The sequence below is a fragment of the Geotrypetes seraphini genome, chromosome 8 (genome assembly GCF_902459505.1).
Source record: "Geotrypetes seraphini chromosome 8, aGeoSer1.1, whole genome shotgun sequence".
NCBI lineage: Eukaryota > Metazoa > Chordata > Amphibia > Gymnophiona > Dermophiidae > Geotrypetes > Geotrypetes seraphini.
Window position 1 is genome coordinate 161,036,431 of NC_047091.1, and position 15,366 is coordinate 161,051,796.

General features: G+C 42.6%; 1 protein-coding gene across 1 annotated transcript in view; it reads right to left on the minus strand.

Moving 5' to 3' along the window:
- BRAP (BRCA1 associated protein) overlaps positions 1 to 15,366 on the minus strand; it is an 88,414-nt gene that overhangs the window by 32,052 nt on the left and 40,996 nt on the right. Inside the window, exon 9 of the mRNA XM_033954036.1 lies at positions 6,846 to 6,955. Coding sequence (XP_033809927.1) covers positions 6,846 to 6,955 — 110 coding nt within the window. The remainder of the gene's footprint in view (positions 1 to 6,845; positions 6,956 to 15,366) is intronic.

Below are 15,366 nucleotides of genomic sequence, written 5' to 3' on the forward strand. Positions count from 1 at the left end.
TGTGATTGGTTGGGACTGAACAGATCCATCCCAGGATATTGACTGGACAGGATCCATCCCAGGATATTGAGAGAGCTCAAAGAGGTTCTGGCGGGTCCTCTGAAAGATTTGTTCAATGAATCTTTGGAGATAGGAGTGGTTCCCTGGATGTGGTCCCTCTTCACATAAGTGGTGGCAGAAATGTAGTGGGAAACTACAGGCCAGTAAGCCTCACTTCAGCTATTGGAAAATAATGGAAGTGTTGCTGAAGGAAAGCATAGTGAATTTCCTAGATTTTAATAGGTTACAAGATCCAAGGCACGGTTTTACTAAAAGTAAATCGTGCCCAACAAACCTGATTGAATTTTTTGATTAGGTGACCAGAAAACTGGATCAAGGAATTGCACTAGATGCAATTTACTTAGCTTTCAGCTTTTGATACGGTTCCTCATAAGAGGCTCTTGAATAAACTTGACGAGCTGAAGTTAAGATCCAAAGTGGTGAACTGGATTAGAAACTGGTTGATGGACAGACACCAGAGGGTGGTGGTTAATGGAATTTGCTTGGAAGAAAGAGAGGTGAGTAGTGGAGTGCCTCAAGGATTGGTGCTGAGGCTGATTCTGTTCAATATGTTTGTGAGCGGAGCGACATTGTCAAAGGGTTAAAAGGTAAGGTTTGCCTTTTTATGGATGATACCAAGACTTGTATCACAGTGGAAAATATGAAAAAGTATCTGCAAAAGTTTGAAAAATGGTCTGTCTGGCAACTAAAATTCAGTGCAAAGAAGTACAGAGTGATGCATTTGGGTAGCAGAAATCCATGGGAGCCATGTGCACTTGGAGGTGAGAGGCTGAAATAAAAGAATGGGGAGAGAAACTTTGGGGTCATAGTGTCTGAGGATCTGAAGGTGAAGAAACAGTGTGACAACACAGTGGCTATAGCCAGAAGGATGCTGGGTTGTACAGAGAGAGGTGTAACCAGTAGAAGGAAGTGTTGATGCTCCTATACAGGTCATTGGCAAGGCCCCACTTGGAGTATTGTGTTCAATTTTGGAGATCATAAATAGTAACATAGTAAATGATGGCAGATAAAAGACCTGAATGGTCCATCCAGGTTACCCATTAGTTATTCTCATTAAAAATACATGATTAAAATTAACTTGTCTCTTCTTTGATATTTCTGGGCCATAAAGTCCACCTAGTATTGTCCTAGGTTCCAACTGCTGAAGTTGCCATCTAAGCTCACTCCAGCCTATCCAACCATCCTGTTTGCCCTCCCCAGGCCATCCTACACCGAATCACCATATATAGGATACAAACCATACAAGTCTGTCCAATACTGGCCTTAGTTCTTTAATTTATACCATTTGTTTTCTAATTAGAGATCCTCTGTGCTTATCCCACACTTTTATAAAATTCCACCACCATTTTCCTCTCCATCACCTCCCTTGGGAGGACATTCCAGACATCCACCACCCTCTCCATGAAAAAGAATTTCCTAACATTACTCCTAATCTTCCTCCTTGCAATCTCAAGTGATAAAGGATATAAGATGAATTGAAGTGGTCCAGAGAAAGGTGAATATGTATACTCTAGAGAAGGGGTAGGCAATTCCGGTCCTTGAGAGCCACAGGCAGGTCAGGTTTTCAGGATATCCACAATGAATATATGAGATGGATTTTCATGCACTGCCTCCTTGAGATGCAAATCTATCTCATTTATATTCATTGTGGATATCCTGAAAACCTGACCTGCCTGTGGCTCTCAAGGACCAGAAATACCTACCCCTGCTCTAGAGCAGTGTTTTTCAACCGCTGTTCCGCAGCACACTAGTGTGCCGCGAGATGTTGCCTGGTGTGCCGTACGGTCAGGGCCGCCATCAGGGCAGTACCACCAGTCTAGGGAGAGGGGCGGTCCGCCCCACGTGGACAGGAGAGAGCTGGACGGGGGACCCGCGAAATTCAATACATCTCGAGCCGCGAGGCTCGTCTTCTGTTCCTGCCTGCCCTGCAGCTAACATATAGCCGATCGCAAGCGTTCCCCGATGTCAGCGCTGACGTCGGAGGGAGGGCTTAAGCAAAGCCTGCCCTCCGACGTCAGCGCTGACGTCGGAGAATACTTCCGTTTGGCTATTTGTGCGTGGCAGGGCAGGCAGGAAGCAGAAGACAAGCCTCGCGGCTTGAGCTTCGTTTTGCTGAGAAAGTTGCAAAGATGGGCTGGGAGGCAAACACGGAACACAAAAGGGGGGAGGGAGTGCGTTTTGGACACAAGGCATGAACTTGGGAGAGAGGAAGGGAGGGAAAGAGATGCTGAGGTGGGGGAGGGAATGGGTTTTTGGACACAGAAGGCATGGACTTGGGAGAGAGGAAGGGAGGGAAAGAGATGCTGAGGTGGGGGAGGGAATGGGTTTTTGGACACAGAAGAAATGGACTTGGGAGAGAGGAAGGGAGGGAAATAGATGCTGAGGTGGGGGAGGGAATGCGTTTTTGGACACAGAAGAAATGGACTTGGAAGAGAGGAAGGGAGGGAAAGAGATGCTGAGGTGGGGGAGGGAATGCGTTTTTGGACACAGAAGAAATGGACTTGGAAGGGAGGGAAAGAGATGCTGAGGTGGGGGAGGGAATGAGTGTTTGGACACAGAAGGCATGGACTTTGGAGAGAGGAAGGGAGGGAAAGAGATGGTTGTGTACACGGGGAATAGAAGAAAGGAGAATTTTTGGTCATAGGGAGGGAGTGAGGTACAGATAGTGGCATACCAGGGTGGGGGGGGCGGTCTGCCCCACCCCGGGTTTACGTCCCAAGGGGGTGCACAGCTGGCCACCCTCCAGTGTTGTCCCTAGGCCGGCAAACTGCGGCTCTTTAGCCACTTGAGTGCCACCGCCGCCAACGGTGTTGTTGGCGGTGGCAGCATTATAAAATACTTTCTTTGTGTTTATTTGATTCCTATTCAAGAGAATTACTTTATATATAGTCAATATAGGCACAGAGTTAAATTTTTTAACATTTTCTAATGGTGGTGTGCCTCGTGATTTTTTTCATGAAACAAGTGTGCTTTTACCCAAAAAAGGTTGAAAAACACTGCTCTAGAGGACAGGAGGGTCAGGGGAGATATGATACAGAAACTTAAATACTTAAAAGGTAGATATTAATATAGAACAAAATCTTTTCCAGAGAAGGGAAAATGGTAAAACTAGAGGGCATAAATTGAGGTTGCAAGGTGGTAGACTAAGAGTAATGTCTTTTTCATGGTGCCTGGAATGCCCTCTCAAGAGAGGTGGTGGAGAGTAAAATGGTGACGGAATTCAAAAAAGCGTGCGATGAACAAAGGATCTCTAATCAGAAAATGAAAGGTATAAATTGAAAAACCAGGGCCAGAAATGGTCAGACTTGCACAGTCTGTCTCCCATGTATGGCTCTTCGGTTTGGGATGGGCTGGGGAGGGCTTAGACAGGAATATCGTTAATTTGGGATGGTTTAGGTGGACTGTAGTGAGCTTCAATGACAAATCTGGTAGTTGGAACCTAAGGATAGTACCAGGCAGACTTTTACAGTCCATGGCCCACAAATATTAAAGAAAAAAAAGACAATTTCATTTGATCATGAATTTATAATGCGTGTACTTATTTGGGCAGACTGGATGGACCATTCAGGTCTTTATCTGCTGTCATTTACTATGTGGAACTCTAATTAGTATCCGATTCACTATATTTATCATTTAGGATCTCTATGCCTTACCTCCCAATATAATTTAGTATATTTATGCTTCATTTATGTTTCAGCAATGTTATGATCATTGATGTCACCAAGTTTTTTTAGCAAAGTGTATTCATCCTGCAATTCACACCGTCACAGTTCAGTTTTTTCACACACAGGCCCTTACTAAAAAAATTTTTCCCTCACTGTCCCAGCCACTTTTTTAGTCATTTACACTAGGTCAAATTTTTTTTTGTCACACTTCAGCTTCCGTACCATCACTTTCACTAGCCAATAGAAGCGCTATACGTCCTCAACAGGACCTTTTTAATGCTTCACATCCTTTTGCGACTTTTTTCTGTGCGATAGCGACGTGGTCCTGCACTTAGCTTTGGAGCCGGAACGGCACTTGGTAAGTCTTCAAATTTGTTTCACTAACGTGTTTTCATATAATGGAGTATATTGGATTCGACTTTTGCACCCTTTTAATTTTTAACAGCACCATTCATTAAACTATTATCGGGTTACTGCATTTAAGTTTTGTATGGTTCCTTCATTAACCATTATGCTAAGCCTTTATGACTCGGTCGAGGTAGTAATTCCCCGATACCGATCCGCATTCAAAATCTTGGATTTTGTCACTGTTTTATATTCAGCATGGCACTCTGGCAAAACTTGTCAATTAATTTAGAATCTAGCTAGCCCGTGGAGTCGGCCCTTAGTTCATCCATTACAGGCTTTCCACAAACCTCTTCATTCTTTACCAGGCTTTTTTTATATTATACCCATATTGATGTTAACTATCATGGTAAGTTTTTATCACTCAATTGAGGCAGTAATACCGATTTGTACCCATTATTTTTGCACCTTGTCACTGCTTTATATTCAGGGTGGCACTCTGGTAAGACTTGTCAGTTAGCTTAAAATCTAGTTAGGCTGCGGTAGCTGGCCTTTAATCTATTCATTACCGGATTCTTACATATATATTCATTTTATATATATTTTTTTAAACTTCTTCAATTTACACTGGACTCCTTTATATTAGACCCACATCGATGTATTGACTAACATAAGGTCTTTTAATGCCCCCTTTTTTAGGTATACTTTTTATTAAATAAATGCATTTTAGAAATATGATGTTTTTTATATATTTGTAATATTCATTATTGTTTTATTCATTCTTTTATAATCTTCATGACTTGTTGTTTATGTCTTTTAATGAGCTATGTGGTGCTTATTAGAGAATGACACGGTGGCGGTTTACCCGCGGCCACCGCATTTTAGCCGCGGGTCACCGCCGAAAACGGGGAAGAAAACTAGCAGTCGCTGCGGCGACAGGGACAAGGCCATTCACCGCCCGCGGGGCGGTGAATGGGTCTTGTCCCCGCAGTGAGGCATGAAGGATCGCACGGTCCCCGCAGCTCACACCCGCCTGCCCAATCGATTCTAGTGTTTAGCCAGCTCTCTCCCTTCTCCTCACCTTAGTTTGTAGATTTTCTTTTTCGGCGACCCGCACGCTATCAGAGAGCCGCGCACCCGCTGCTGCTCAGTTTCGATCTTCTGCTCTGACGCAACCGGAAACAGGAAGTTGCAGCAGAGCAGAAGATTGAACACTGAGCAGCCGCGCGTGTGCGGCTCTTTGGGAATGCGTGCAGGTCGCTGAAAAAGAAAGCCTGCAAATTAAGGTGAGGAGAAGGGAGAGAACTGGCTAAACACTAGGATCGATTGGGCAGGCGGGTGGGGGCTGCGAGGACCGTGCGATCACCCGTGTTCCCGGCTCAGACTGTAAGGAGGGAGTGAAAGGGAAAAGGATTCTGGGCCAAGGTGATGAAAACAGAAAGAAAAACCCACAGCAGGAAAGAAAGGGAAGGACAGGCAGGTGAGCCAGATGCTAGAAGCAGGGGGGGGGGGAAGAAAGAGGGAAAAAAGCTAGATGGGGTTGAAAAGAAGAGACACACTGGTATGGAAGAGGAAGATAGGGGAAATCTGGACACAGGAAGGTAACAGAAAGAGGGGAAATTATGTGCATGGGGCATAGGGACAGAGACAAAAAGGGGACATGCCATGGGGATGGTATATGGACACAGGGGGGGGCAATGGCAGATACATAGGGGAGATATTAGAAAAGTATATAAAATCGTACCCGTTTGAGGCTTTTATGTATGCAGCGGTGACGGTGACGGGGCGGTGAATGGGGTTGCAGTGGCGGTGACGGGGCGGTGAATGGGGTGGCAGTGGCGGTGACGGGGCGGTGAAGGGAATGACGGTGACGGGGCGGTGCAGAGGATGGTGAGACGGGGACGGGGCGGTGACGGGGACCAATTTTTTCACCGTGTCATTCTCTAGTGCTTATTTGGCTTCATGTTTTTTTACATATCGGTTTGATTCGTTCATTGCAGTCTGTTATATACCTTATCCACCACGGTATGTTGTCATGTCTTTGCTGCATTTATTAATCACATTCACATATCACTTTAGATTACAAGTTATATTATTTCAGATTACAAGTTATTATATTATTTCAGTCACTTCTTTTATGATCACTTTTTTTATCACATCTTTTATCATCACATCTTTATTACTTTTATCACTTTTTATTACTTTTTTATTATTTTTCTTGCCATTCCATATCTTCTTTCTCATGTTCACGTCTGCAACAATTTTCCTTTTCTTTTCTTTATTCTCATATGGTTAATCTCATATGTTTGTCACAATCACATCACAATATCACATTATGATTCTCTAATTCACATTCTTTTCCCACATGTATTCTTATATTATTATTATCACACTTTTATTTGATTTTATCTCACTATCACTTAATTACCATTGGTTCATATGTTGTATTGTCACGTATTTACCATTACTTTATCATTATTTATGTTCATTAGGACCCCTGAGGAAGGTGTTGTCTGAAACACGGACCGTGTTGGGACCTTTGGTTGGTAATAAGGTGGTATATTTACCATACAGCATTAATATTGTAATAAACAGTGCCTGCATCTTGTACATGGTCTGCAGTATTTGTTTTTGAACTCTAATTAATGACAATTTAGCAGGATAAAAGACTAAACATAACAATGTAGTACACAAACGTGTTTTAAACTTTTCACACTTAATGATGTACAAATAAAAAAAATAACTTTCACAGTAAAATAATAGAACTGTTCTTACTTCTAATTGTAAGGCATCTATTTTTTCTTCTTGACATGTATCACCCTCACATTCATACTGAACTATCTTCCCATCTGTTTTACTTGCAACAAGTCGATGAACATAATTATCTATAAAGGAACAAAATAAGGATTCTAGTGAGAAAAGCAAAAAAAGCTCTGGAAGAAACACAGCATGGAGATAATTTTTTACATAGCAGATGGACTGATAATTCCACAAAAGATCATCAGCCAAAAAAATAAACAATAAGATACACAGTCTTATATTTGGTTAAAGGCTCATGTACAAATGGTAAGAGTCTTTGATTACCATCAGTGTTTACTTGGCTGGGACAGCACTTACGAGTGAGAATAAAAAGCAGTCTGCAGAAACACCAACGATCTCTTCATAATTACAAGCAGGATTTTCTATCTAATAAAAATAGCATTTTATTAAATTACTAGTTTTTTAGCCCATTACATTAACAGGTGCTAGAATAGATGTGTAGACTTAGGCATTTCTTTCTTTCTCTCTGCCCCCTGTCTGTCTTCTCATCTCCCTTACTTTTACCTCCCCCATGTCCAGCAGCACCCCTTCCCTGCTCCCCCTGTCCAGTAGTACCCCTTCTCCCTTACCTGCTCATTGTCCTGCATCCTCTAGGCCGGGCAGCCTCGGGGCTTTTATTAGGCTGGCCCGCTTCACATTATCAAAGTGGGCTGGCCTAGCAAATGCCCTGTGGTTGCTGGTCCAGGGGTGAGAAGGAGAGATGTCATCAGAAGTCAGCCGGCGTTGGAGATCGGGGCAGGAAAGTTGCTGGGGAAACCGCAGCACGCATCGAACTACCGAAGGCTCCTACTGTGCATGCGGCGACATGGAGCCAAGGATCAGGGACGCACAAAGTTTCAACTGCACATATGTGCTAAGGTTTTATTATAGCGGATTATTTTAAACTGATTTTGTACAGTATATAGTCACCTGTACAAGATCACTTCCTGAAGGAGTCTTCTGGACCCTTAGAGGCAATACAGATTAAAGGCCCACAATAAACCATATATAGTGTTTTAAGTTCTTTACAAAGAAAATATGAATGGCACATTCAAGGATTTTGACTATATTATGGTAATTTTATAAGTGGTGCAAGCATGGAGTACAGCATTTTGCATGCTTGAGAAAGCACTTAAAAAATGCTACTCCGTCCAGACCATGAGCAGAGTTGCCTCCTGTGGAACCAAAGTGCTCCTGGTGCTCCCCTGATGATTGACATAGGCCACCGCCATGGCATTGTCCGACAGAACCCTAACTGACTTGCCCATCAGAAAGGACTGGAAGGCTAGCAACGCCAGACGGATGGCTCCGGTCTCCAATCGATAAACCAAGAAGTCTCCTCCATGGACCAGGTGCCCTGAGCTGAGTGACCTAGACAATGAGCCCCTTAACTGAGAAGACTGGCATCCGTAAGCAGCACCATCCACTGCGGCTGATCCAGACTTGCCCCTTGTACAAGATGGGGGATCTAGAGCCACCAATGAAGACTGCCCCGAGCTAAGCCCGGAAGCAGAACACGGTGATCCAGACTGTGCCTCTGAGGTGACCACCTCCGAAGAAGAGCATACTAAAGAGGATGCATGGGGGCCTGTGACTACCTCACTACATCAAGGGAAGCCACCATCGACCCCAAGACTTGGAGGAAATCCTGCGCCCGAGGACACTGGGATGCCATAAACAGACAAATCTGAGATTGCAATTTGCTTACCCGGGCTTGGGGAAGGAAGACCTTCCCCAAGGAGGTGTTGAACAGCACCCCTAGATATTCCAGGTGCTGAGATGGAGACAACCGGCAACTGCAGAAACTCCAGGCCGTGACCCAGGTGCCCTCCTGGAACGACTTGGCTCGAATCAACCAGCTGTCCAGGTTGGGATGAAAAAGAATACCAAAGTGAATTGCACAGAACTAATAATGTTGCCCCAAGATCGCAAAGCGCAGGAAGCGATGATGGGAGGCTCGAATGGGAATGTGTAAGTAGGCCTCGGTCAGATCTAGAGAGGTCAGAAACTCCTCCGGCTGAACCGCCAGAATCACAGACTGCAGAGCTTCCAAGCGGAAGGAAGGCACATGAAGAGCCCTGTTGACCCCCTTCTAATCCAGGATGGGCCGAAAGGTCCCTTCTTTCTTTGGCACCACAAAGTAAATCGAGTACCAACCTGTGCCCCACTCCAGCAGCGGAACTGGAACCACCGCGTGAAAATCCAACAATCTTTGAAGGGTCTGGCGAAAGGCCTGCTGCGAAGGAGAAGCAAGAAACCGGTCTGGCAAGGAATGGGCAAACTCCAGAGCATAGCCGTCCCGAACCACCTCCAGAACCCACTGATTGGACATGATGTCTGCCCACTTTGGATAAAAATCCCGCAACCAGGTGCCCATCGGAACCAAGACAGGAACCAGCAAGAAGTCACTAGGCAGGACGGGTGGTAGGGGACACGGAAGGGCACTACCAGCCATTTCTACCATTCTTTCAAAAATAAATAAAGACTGTACAACAGTAAGTTTCTTTTTTACTTATCCTTTTAATGCAGTGTCTCTAGCATGCCCCGACGAGACCCGTTTCGCCCAAAAAAGGGCTTTTTCAAGGGTTCATGTGGGAGCTCTTTCTCAGCGTCTCTAGCCCCTAAAAAATAAGGACGCTGAGAAAGAGCTCTCACATGAACCCTTGAAAAAGCCCTTTTTGGGTGAAATGGGTCCCGTCGGGGCATGCTAGAGACACTGCATTAAAAGGATAAGTAAAAAAGAAACTTTTACTGTTGTATAGTCTTTATTTATTTTTGAAAGAATGATAGTAAGTCAAACAACAGTACTTAAATACAGCATCAGGAGGCTATAAAGAGAGCCAACAGTGGTTACACTCATATTTAGATGTGAATCATACTGAAGGCTTCCGCCATCCTGTGATTGAACCCAAACTAGTGAGGTGTTCATCTGTTGTGGTTATTCCCAATGAAAACACGCCCGAGCCACTAGCCCACCACACATCGCCACCTGGACCAACAGAGCTATCACATAAAAACTCTGTTCAAGGAGGGACTCCAACTTATGCTCCTCCGGGTCCTTCAAGGCTACACCGCCCTCAACAGGTATGGTATGCCTCTTAGAAATGGCCGAGACCACCGCGTCCACTACAGGTGACATCAAAGTGTCCCTATCCCCTTCAGGAATAGGATACAGGTGAGCCATAGAGCGCGCAAAACGAAAAGGGGCTTCCGGCACTTGCCACTGTGCAAGCATAATATCTCGAATATTCTTATGCATAGGAAAAGAGCGGGAACCAGAATGGATCCCCTTACGCAAGAGGTCTACCATACACAGAGGTTCCGACACAGAGTCTTCAAAGTGCAAAAACGAGGAGACCTGCAGAATGAACCCAGGAAGCTTGTCCCGCTGAGAAATGCGCACCATAGATGCATCTTCGCCAGTTGGGGAAAGGTGCTTGAACTCTCGCTGGCGGAATCTGATCCCCCTCCCAAGAGGATCCCGGAATTCTCCCAAAGGGTCCAGGTCCTCATCAATAACATCTTGCTCCTCTAGGTAAAAATCCTCATCCCAAGAGACCCTCAGGTGTTGAGATGAGAGAGGAGTAGAGGGGGGCAAAACTGCTGCTATGTGGGGCCGCGCCAGGGAAGACGTCGAGGGTAACCCCCCACCTGAGACCCCCAGAGTGGACACGGAATCTTCTGCTGTGAGCATATAAGATTTACAAAGTTCTAACATAAATTGAGGGGGAAAATCCCCCGGCGGCCCCAAGGGACTCACTACCCCAGAAGAGGACCTGCCATACCTTGCCCCTGTATTTCCAGAATAGGGGGAAGGTCACCTGAGGTAACTGAGAGGAAGGAGGAGGATCCCGCCGGAAATGGACCCGAAACCGCCAAAATCGAGTTCCTGCGACTTACCGCGTCTGAAAAGCCTGGGACTTTCCTGATGCTGAGGCCGAGGAACTGACCAACGCGAAAAGGGAATCCCCAGCCAGACCGGCGGTAAGGGAATCCTTTCTCCTGGACCGTTGGTGGCTGGGGAACCCTCTGCGTGGGCGTCGGGAGAAACCTAGGCTTCCCCACGATCTGAAACCAACTGGCAAGGCACCATCAGCGGGGCGCCCTGGCCGCCGGCATCTGCTGCCGACGAGGCTGCCTCCATTGCTCCGGCCTGCACAACGCTTGCACAGGCCAGCCACGAGTACCTCACGTATGGATCACAATGAGCACTTTTTCCCTTTAAAAGTGCTCATTGTGCCGGAAAACGCCCTAGCTGAAAGAAAAAGTGCCGATTAGTTGAGAAAAACACAAATAACAGGCAGTTTTACAGAGAAACGAGTCCTGTAGACCGCACACCTCAGGATTTATTTTTTTTTAAATTAGAACAGACTCCACAGCTCTCAAAGCTGGAGGGTTACCAACCAGGGGGCTAGGCCGCCTGCTGAGGCACCTCTACAAAAATATGGGAAGGTGGGGGAGGGACCTAGCACGAGACCCGCCAGGTTTAACACCTCCGAGGTCGGATGGATCCCCAAACAGGACCCGTCCAAGCTCTATCCAGCACAAAAGGGGAACCAGGAGTACAAAAACAAAGTTCCAACAATGCTAAGAGGGGAGCTAAAATTAGCCTTACTACCTGCTACCGGAGACTGAGGAAGACTGGATTAGTAGAGGGGAAGATATACTGATAAACAAGTTTGATCTCAGTCTCCACCTGCTGGTAGCAGTGAGCTATAATACCCATCCATAAAGGAACTATACCGGTCTACCAGGAGATACAGAGATTCTGTTTATTATTTTCAACAGCTCTTATAGATGCAAATACAAACAAAAATTGTTGTTGTATATAATACAATCATAAACAATAATCCAATCAATCCGAGATCTGGGTTCTTATGACCTTAGTTCTATAGCCACAAGAACGAAGAACCAAAGTAGTTTTATCCCCTACAAGCGTCCCTCCCATTTCTTCCCTAACTCTCCCTTCCACCCCATCACCCCCCCAACCTCCTTTGAAGTTTCAAGTTTCATATAAATTTGATTGATCACTTATTCAAAATTCTAAGCGATGTACAAATCAGTAAAATTACAAAATTTAGGGGACAACAAAACAGACCACACAAATTAAATCTTGTAAGACATATTAAAAACTAATATTGCAAACATATTAAAACAAAAGGAAAGAAAGGGAAAAGAAATAAAAGTTGTTTGATAGTAAATAAGATATATATGGGAAACTACACTGGGAAGGGAGAGATCAAGTACTTCAGAGATGTAAAGAAATGCAATTGAAATAAGGCAAGTGAGGGAATTATTAATAAATGTTGATCGTTTAATCTCAATAATCTATTTGAGGTGTAGGGAATCAGTAATTTATAAATAAAAGCAGGAGTTTTGTATAGCAAAGATTTAAAAGTAAGCAGACTTAGTTTATACATTATACGGTGAGCTACTAGGAGTCAATGCGCTTTCTTAAGGAGAGGTGTCACGTGATCAAATTTCTTAGCTTTCATTATAAGTTTAATAGAAGCATTTTGAATAATCTGCAAACGTCTGATTTCATTTTGGGCTATTCCCTTGAATAGAGCATTGCAATAATCAATTTTTAGAGATTACAAAGGAATAAATTAAAATGTTAAGTGATTTGGGGCATAAAAATTTTGAAACTGAATGGATTTGACGAAGTCTGAAAAATGTTGATTTAACAATACTACTAATGTAGTCATGATAGGTTAATTTATGATCAAAAATGACCCCTAGGATCTTAATTCTACTTATTGACTGTAGAGTAGTACCCTTGATAGTAATTGGAAAAATAAGCTTAGAGCCATCTTTCCAGGGAAATAGCATAACATTTGATTTATTAACATTACATAGTAACATAGTAGATGACAGCAGATAAAGACCCGAATGGTCCATCCAGTCTGCCCAACCTGATTCAATTTAAATTTTTAAATTTTTTTCTTAGCTATTTCTGGGCAAGAATCCAAAGCTCTACAGGGTACTGTGCTTGGGTTCCAACTGTCGAAATCTCCGTTAAAATCTACTCCAGCCCATCTACACCCTCCAAGCCACTGAAGCCCTCCCCAGCCCATCCCCCACCAAATGGCCATACACATTAAGAGCTAATCTGTTAGCGTCAAGCCATTGGTGAATCTGTTCGAGTTTCTTATTGATTGCTATTGTTTCAAGAGGATTATTGGAATCTAGCAGATGTAAATGCTGAATGTCATCTGCGTAAGCAAACATGTTAAAGCCAATGAATGGATTGGCAGAGTCATCAAGGCTGCAAGGAAACTATTGAACAAAAGTGGTGAAAGAATGGACCCTTGGGGAATACCATATGAAATTGAATTGTTAAAGGACACAACAGAGGAGCGATTTGCAAAATAAGATATAAACCAAGAAAGGACCTGATCCGAGATGCCAATAGACTGGAGTCTGTCTATAAGAAGATTGTGGTCAATTGTATCAAAAGCAGAAGAAAGATTTTAATGCCAATATGGAACCAATACAAACTTTATCCATTTCAAAATGCACCAATTTTCAAATACCAACCCTAGAGGTCCTTAAACAATTGTTACAAAGTATCAACATCAAAGGTGCAGGTTCTTATGCAATTTCTCCCTTCTTTATAAAACGTTTCTTTTCCTTCTTTGGTCCCTTCATTCAGACAATGATTGAAAATAGTTTAACTACAGGAATTATACCAAAAGAATGGAAAGAAGCTATCATCCGTCCAATAATTAAAAATCCTAAAGATTCAATTTCAACTGAATCAAATTATCGACCTATCGCCAATTTACCATTCATCACTAAACTAAGTTGTTTTCAATCATGTAAGCAACTTCATTGAAAAAACTCATACACTACATCCCAACCAGACAGGTTTTAGAGCCAATTATTCAACAGAACATTCTATGATAGGTCTTACAACCAACATTCAAAATTATTTGGATCACCATAAATCGGTACTTTTGATTTCACTCAATCTATCTGCAGCATTTGACACTATTGACCATCATTTACTCATCAAGAGACTGTCCTCCATTGGTATTTCTGAACAAGTTCTAAATTGGTTTAAATCATATTTTGAAGACAGGTCCGCCAAAGTTATTTTCAATAATTCATCATCAGGAAACTATACAAACTCTTATGGTATTCCTCAAGGTTCTATTCTGTCCCCCCTTTTATTCAATATTTTCTTAGCTCCACTTCTCACACTAAGTCAATCCATTGGATTCTCCGTTTTTGCTTACGCAAATGAGATCCAGCTCTTACATCCATTAAATACTGCCAATTCTAATGAGATAATGAACATAAACAATAAGTTAAAACAAATTAGTCAATGGCTAAAAGACAATATGTTGGCTCTGAATCCATCCAAATCTTCAATAATGTTTTTTCCATGGAAAAAAGATCTTACACTTGCATCACAAATTTTCTTGGACAATTGCCCACTACAAAAAGTGACAACGACAAAAATATTGGGAGTATTATTGGACCATGAATTATCCTTCCATGATCAGATTAGTTCCGTAGTTATAAACTGTTTTTATAAACTACGTCTCATTAGATTCTTAGCCAAAGTCTTAGAACCCAAAGCTCTTAATGTTCTAATTCATTCCTTGGTTATTTCCAGGCTGGATTACTGCAATACATTATACCAAGGCATAACTCAGAAAGAAATAAGGTTACAAATTATACAAAACACAGCAATAAAAAATATTACTAACTCCAAAAAATATGATCATGTCACTCACTCCTCTTTTGCAAAAAGCACACTGGCTACCTATCTCACACAGAATAATATATAAAATTGCATTGTTAACCTTCAAAATTCAACAAACCAATACACCAATATTCATACATCGTTATTTAATACCATATTGTCCAGCTAGATCTCTAAGATCAACAGATCAGCATCTGCTCACCATTCTGTCTTTGAAAATAATAGGCACTAGAAGAGCTACAATTTTTTCTATCCTAGCATCCCAGCTTTGGAACAAGCTACCAATTTATCTACGTGCTGACCTCTTTAGAAAAATTTAAAAACACACTAAAAAGTCACCAATACAAAGATGCATATGAGTCATAGATTGGATAACTTTTTCTATCAACAATCTTAGGATCAAACAATTAAATTTAACCAGATCTGTATATAGGTCACAATCTCTCCTATTCACTTTTAGACCTAGTTTTATTTAAAATATTTTTTAATTACCCTCCTGATGTTGTTTCCCCTTAAATGTTTTTCTATTCCTTAAATAATTGTAGTTCACCCCCCTTTCCTTATGTATCACTATCTAGTATGTATATCAATTGTATGTTTATTGGTATAAATTGTTTTATCTTGTCCCCTAAAATTATTATTGTTATACGCATTGAAAATATTTGATATTGCGTTTACATCAAAATTTTAATAAACTTGAAACTTGATCAATAGAAATCAGAAGAACAGATTGATGACGATCCAGGAAGTAAAGTATGGAGGTAGACATGCCAATTAGAGAAT